At 40.7% G+C, this 6,166-nt stretch overlaps 1 protein-coding gene across 1 annotated transcript; it reads left to right on the forward strand.

Annotated features, from left to right (window-relative positions):
• Nucleotides 1–2,237: 2,237 nt before the first annotated feature.
• On the forward strand, nucleotides 2,238–3,932 carry SPINT4 (serine peptidase inhibitor, Kunitz type 4). Its single transcript, XM_024926818.1, has 2 exons — nucleotides 2,238–2,352; nucleotides 3,751–3,932. Exons 1-2 carry the CDS (start codon nucleotides 2,238–2,240, stop codon nucleotides 3,930–3,932), a joined length of 297 nt encoding a protein of 98 aa, XP_024782586.1.
• Nucleotides 3,933–6,166: the final 2,234 nt, after the last annotated feature.

Consider the following 6,166-nt stretch of genomic DNA (forward strand, 5'->3'; position numbering starts at 1 on the left):
GATACCATCTCATACCAGTCAGAATGGTGATTATTAAAAAGTAAAAAAAAAAAAAAAACACAGATGCTGGAGAGGTTGCAGAGAAAAAGGAACACTTTTACACTGTTAGTGGGCGTGTAAATTAGTTCAACCATTGTGGAAAACAGTGTGGAGATTCCTCAAAGATCTAGAGGCAGAAATACCATCTGACCCAATAATCCCATTACTGGGTATATACCCAAAGGAACATAAATCATTTTATTATAAAGACACATGCATGCATATGCTCATTGCAGCACTATTCACAATAGCAAAGACATGGAATCAATCCAAATGCCCATCAATGATAGACTGGATAAAGAAAATGTGATATTGAAATATATATATATATACACACACACACCATGGAATTCTATGCAGCCATAAAAAGAAATGAGATCATGTCCTTTGCAGGGATATGGATGGAGCTCGAAGCAGTTATCTTCAGCAAACTAACACAGGAGCAGAAAACCAAACACTGCATGTTCTCACTTACAAGTGGTAGCTGAATGATGAGAATACATGGACACATATGGGGAACAACACACATTGGAGCATATCATGGGAGTGGTAGGGAGAGGGAGAACATCAAGAAGGATACCTGGTGAATGCTGAGCTTAATACCTAGGTGTAGGGATGATCTGTGCAGCAAATCACCATGGCACACATGGTTTATGTGTGTAACAAACCTGCACATCCTGCACATGTACCGCTGAACTTAAAAGTTGAAGACTTTTTTAAAAGATAGCATTTACAATAATATTAAAAATATAAATAAGATTGTAACACCTGCATGAGAAATGTCATAAACCTTTCTTTAAAATATTAATGAAGGTCAAAATAGATGGAAATATATCTATCAAAGACAATATTATAAGGATATCATTCTTTTCCAATTGATTTGTAGATCCAATGCAATTCAGATGAATATCCAAAATAGGTCTTTTGTTTTTATTTTTTTTTTGGTCAGAGTCTTGCTCTGTCACCCAGGCTGGAGTGCAATGGCACAGTCTCAGCTCACTACAACCTCTGCCTCCCAGTTCAAGCAATTCTCATGCCGCAGCCTCCCAAGTAGCTGGGATTACAGGAACTCACCACCATAACCAGCTAATTTTTGTATTTTTAGTAGAGACGGGGTTTTGCCATGTTGACCAGGCTGGTCTCCAACTCCTGACCTCATGGGATTCACCCACCTCAGCCTCCCAAAGTGCTGGGATTACAGGCATGAGCCACCACGCCTGGCCCGAAACAGGTCTTTTGAATAACTTGATAAACTGACTAAAATTTATATGAAAATACAAAATCCTAAGATAAACAAAGTTCAAGAGATTAAGTGTGGCTTTGGAGTGGGGGTATACAGTGGAGTGAAATAAAGGGCTCAGAAGCAATCCCAAGTAATTAAGCAAAATTATTTTGCAGTTAAATAGAAGAGGAACTCATTAATAAATAGGTCTGGGACCACTGAAAAATGAAAAACGATCCTTATGATATACCTTACCAAAAAATCAACATCAGGTGGTTTTAGGGTGTAAAGGTAAGCCAAAATTTCAAAACTTTTAGGAGAAAACAGATCCAAGATGTCCTCATGTTCCTAGATAACATAGTGTAGTGTGACTAAGAACAAAAACTCTGAAGCCAAGTTCAAATCTTGTCTCTACCACAAAATAAATGAGTGACCTTGTACATGTAACCTAATCTCTGTCTCCATTTCATCCTTAAATGATGGTAATAACTGTACTTACTTCATAGGGTGTATATGATGATAAAGTATATAAAAATTACTTAAAAATAGCACCTGGAATTAAGTAGTACTCTAGGTTATAACTAACCCTGTTACTATTATTATAGTGCTATTGCACTCTTTCTCTTGTGCCATGATTAGTTTCTTCTGTGCATAAAAGGTCAAAAAGAGAAAGGAAGAAATCCCTTTTTAATTCCTCGCTCTGATGATTCTACCCTTCATGATTAAATATATGCAGAAGCTCTGATCCTTAAGTTTCTATTGCTTCTAGATGAACATGGGACTCACTATCAAGGGTCTAATCAGTTTGGGGCCTTCAGCTTCATGGCTGGGTACCCAAGCACTCACTGTTCAACTCAACACCTAGTAATGTCCAGTCCTGGCCCTTGGGGTAGGTGAGCTCAACCGTCTCAAGTATCAAGCCCAAAATATAACATCAGGTGATACCACAACTATCCTGCCTGCTGCTTGCTGCACCATGAAGTCTGCCAAGCTGGGATTTCTTCTAAGATTCTTCATCTTCTGCTCATTGAATACCCTGTTATTGGGTGGTGTTAATAAAATTGCGGAGAAGATATGTGGAGACCTCAAAGGTATGAAGCTAAGGCAGAAAATAAATCCAAAGGTCAATTATGAATGAGAGAGAAGGTATTGGGAGAAAAGTGTGTTATCTAGGTAGTCCAGGAAGGTCTTCCTTTCATGACAATACCCATAGACACTTAGTCCCTTGACTCGGGGCATTACTTACACTAGGGGTCCTTTGGATGTTTGATGAGAAAAAACAGAAATGACACAAAGTCTTTTCCAGATGGAGACCTCTTTTATAGGAGGTCCAAAGGACTGGAAGTATTTTGAATCAGAGGTTGTGTGACAAATTTCAAAGATCCCAGACCATTGACGAGTATGTATTGGGATGAGAGAGAAAGGGGGTTGGAGACAGAGCAAATTAAGACATTTTCAGTATCTGGGCTATGGACATATACAGAACTCTTGGACAGATGATTCCTGTTTAGAGGAGCTCACAATGTAAATGGGAGAGGCAATGAGACTTTCTTCCATAGATAGTGTGTGAAGGCTCAGCGCTTCCAGGGGACGAGAAAGTAGCACAGTTTATACCATAAGTCAGACACTCCAAGTTCTGGACCTGTTCACTTAGCAGATATGTGCCCTTGGACAAGTCACTCAACCACTTATTATTCTCTTAGTCTCAGTTTCCCCATGTGTAAAATGAAGATCAGAAAAGTGCCTGCTGCAGAGGGTGTTTGTGAGTATGAAATAAGATTATGCACATAACTTTACCAGAGAGTAAATTCCAGGCTGGCTGCTTGAGTAAGGTGGATTGTCAATACAACCATGATTGTGGCTGTTCCAACCACTTACTACCCAACTCTTAACAATAAAAACAGAGGGTTTGCCTCTGAGAAGGCAAGAAAGGAGAAGATGACGGGGTATGAGGATGAAAGAGCATCACCCCAAGGTTATGCATTTTAGCATTTTAGTATGCATCCTGCTTTAAGGATAGCAGCAGGCATGGTTACTTAAATTTTGAAGTATAGGTAGTATAGTGAATGTATGAAAACTGGGGAGGAGGCACTCTGAATTGCATGTCCTATGTGGGCAATTAAAAGGAAAGGAAGATGATGTGGGGAAGCAGGAGGATACTGTACTTTAATAAACTGTAAGATAGGAAATGTAGGGAAGCTCATCGCCCTGCACAAGCTAGTGGTGGAACCTCCTTTTTCACTGATCACTACTTCTCCTTCTCCAATACACTGCTCACGACAACAACCTGGAATTTTAACCAATTTGCATTGTGCAAAGGCAACATTTCCAAGCAACTCTAACTCCAAGAGAAAACCACATCTTTCAGAGTCCTTGAATATGAGAATAGTTCCAGGCTAAACGTAGGAATTTTTAAGGGCCCATAAAGACAAGTTCTCCTGCTGAGTCCTTACCAATTCCCACTAACTCAATGGGAACCTCTCATGCAGATCCCTGCAAATTGGACATGAATTTTGGAAGCTGCTATGAAGTTCACTTTAGATATTTCTACAACAGAACCTCCAAAAGATGTGAAACTTTTGTCTTCTCCGGCTGTAATGGCAACCTTAACAACTTCAAGCTTAAAATAGAACGTGAAGTAGCCTGTGTTGCAAAATACAAACCACCGTAAGGAATCTAATCCTGTCCTTGGTCCTTGGGGGTAGTAAAAGAAGAGGTTTTGACATCCTAAGATAGAGAAAATTGATCAGGGGCTAACCTTGCTTGGAGTGGGAAGAGGGAGGATTGCTCAAATAAGAAGTTTTAACAGTTGGGTTGGCCGGGCGCAGTGGCTCATGCCTGTAATCCCAGCACTTTGGGAGGCTGAGGTGGGTGTATCACCTGAGGTCAGGAGTTCAAGACCAGCCTGACCAACATGGAGAAACCCCATCTTTACTAAAAATACAAAATTAGCCAGGCATAGTGTCGCATGCCTGTAATCCCAGCTACTCGGGAGGCTGAGGCAGGAGAATCACTTGAACCCGGGAGGGTTCAAGAGGTTCAGAGGGTTCAGAGGTTGCAGCGAGCCGAGATCGCGCCATCCATTGCACTCCAGCCTGGGCAATAAGAGCAAAACTCCATCTAAAAAAAAAAAAAAAAAAACCACATTTGGGTGGGATGTCAGGATCATTTGCTCATTTTGCAGTTAGGAAATCAAATGCCCAGAGAGAAAATAATAGCCACCATCTATTGGACAATTACTGTGTGTCAGGCACTGCACTAAGCAATTAACATATATTGATATAATTTAAAATTATATCAAGGTAGGGCCAGGCGTGGTGGCTCACGCCTGTAATCCCAGTACTTTGAGAGGCCGAGGTGGGCGGATCACAAGGTCAGGAGATCGAGACCATCCTGGCTAACACAGTGAAACCCCGTCTCTACCAAATATACAAAAAATTTGCCAGGTGTGGTGGCAGGCGCCTGTAGTCCCAGCTACTCGGAAGGCTGAGGCAGGAGAATGGTGTGAACCCGGGAGGCGGAGCTTGCAGTGAGCCAAGATCATGCCACTGCACTCCAGCCTGGGAGACAAAGTGAGACTCCATCTCAAAAAAAAAAAAAAAATATATATATATATATATATATATCTCAATAGATATATATCATTATTTTTATGTGACAGATGAAGAAACCAAGTACAGTACAAGTAACCAAGCATCTCGAGGTCACATTATTAAATGGCACAGCAGGGTTTCTAACCAGAGCTGACAGTCACAATGGTCTTGACAATCTTACATGGACAAGGTCACCCAAACCAAATTCTTGCACTCTCATACCTTTGAACTCTTCATAGCAACTTGCTGCTTTATACAATTAAGCTCCCAGCCCATGCTTGACTATTTCCCAATCATTGGAAATAGAAGGTCAATGGTGCCTAACAGGGCTGTGGTTTGGCTGATTCCCAGGAGAACTGGCTGGAGAGTGGCCTTGGGAGTAACTAGAAAGCAGAAATGTTGTTTTGTTTATTTTATATTCCTAGTGGATCTTTTCAGTACCTGGCACATACTAAGCAATGATTAAGTGTTAAGTGAATGAAAAAGTGAAAGATTAATCAATAAAATAAGGGAAACATTGAGATAGAAGGCATCCTCTGTGCTTTCCCTAGGATAAAAAATGACCTGCATTAATCCAGGGAGACCTTCAAAAACCTGTAACACCGATTTGGGTTTTTCTTTCCTTTGCTTAAACGGGAGGTGAGAGGATGTGAACTCATGAAGTTGTCTGCTGCACCATCCGAAATAAAGACACAAGAAAATTCAGACTGATTTTGAAATCTTTGTAATATTTCCATAATACTTTAAGCTTCCATCTGTTTGCTATTTTCCTGACCCTAGTTTTGTCTTTCCTGGAAATTAACTGTATGATCATTAGAATGAAAGAGTCTTTCTGTCAGCCCTGGCTCTCTTAATTTCTCTCCACTTGTCTTATCTGGATTTGCAGAGCTGAAATGTCAGCTGGTCCCATCCATTGACTTCCCCCTCACTCCTGAGCCATCCCTTACATATGCACACTTAGCTTCATTTATCCTAAACTGCTAAACTGTTTCAGGTTTGACAAGTCTGTACAGGTTTGCATCACCTCCCCTGTCAAATTGAACTGGTTAGTGGAACCAAAGTCCCAAACCTATACTCCCTTTTGATCTTGAAATCAAACCTAGCAGCGAACTGCACACTTATGTGAAATGTCCCTGCACTCATAACAAATTTTTCTTTGTCGTGTTTCCTGATTCAAGTCCCTCAATTAGTTTAATTACCTCCCAACCTGGTCCCTGTTTAGGAGTAATTATATGGACCTCTGTCATTGCTATTTGACTTGATTATAGTCAGTCCTTCTGGAAAAGAATCCTCAACTTCAGTCCAGTGACTG

This window comes from Pan paniscus, chromosome 21 (assembly GCF_029289425.2).
Source record: "Pan paniscus chromosome 21, NHGRI_mPanPan1-v2.0_pri, whole genome shotgun sequence".
Lineage (NCBI taxonomy): Eukaryota > Metazoa > Chordata > Mammalia > Primates > Hominidae > Pan > Pan paniscus.

What these genes read in the sequence shown, in the direction of transcription:
- SPINT4 (XM_024926818.1), top strand. Translation starts at nt 2,238, where the DNA reads ATGAAGTCTGCCAAGCTGGGATTTCTTCTAAGATTCTTCATCTTCTGC. An exon ending in GATATGTGGAGACCTCAAAG is followed by an intron (nt 2,353 to 3,750) that starts GTATGAAGCTAA and finishes CCTCTCATGCAG; the next exon opens with ATCCCTGCAAATTGGACATG.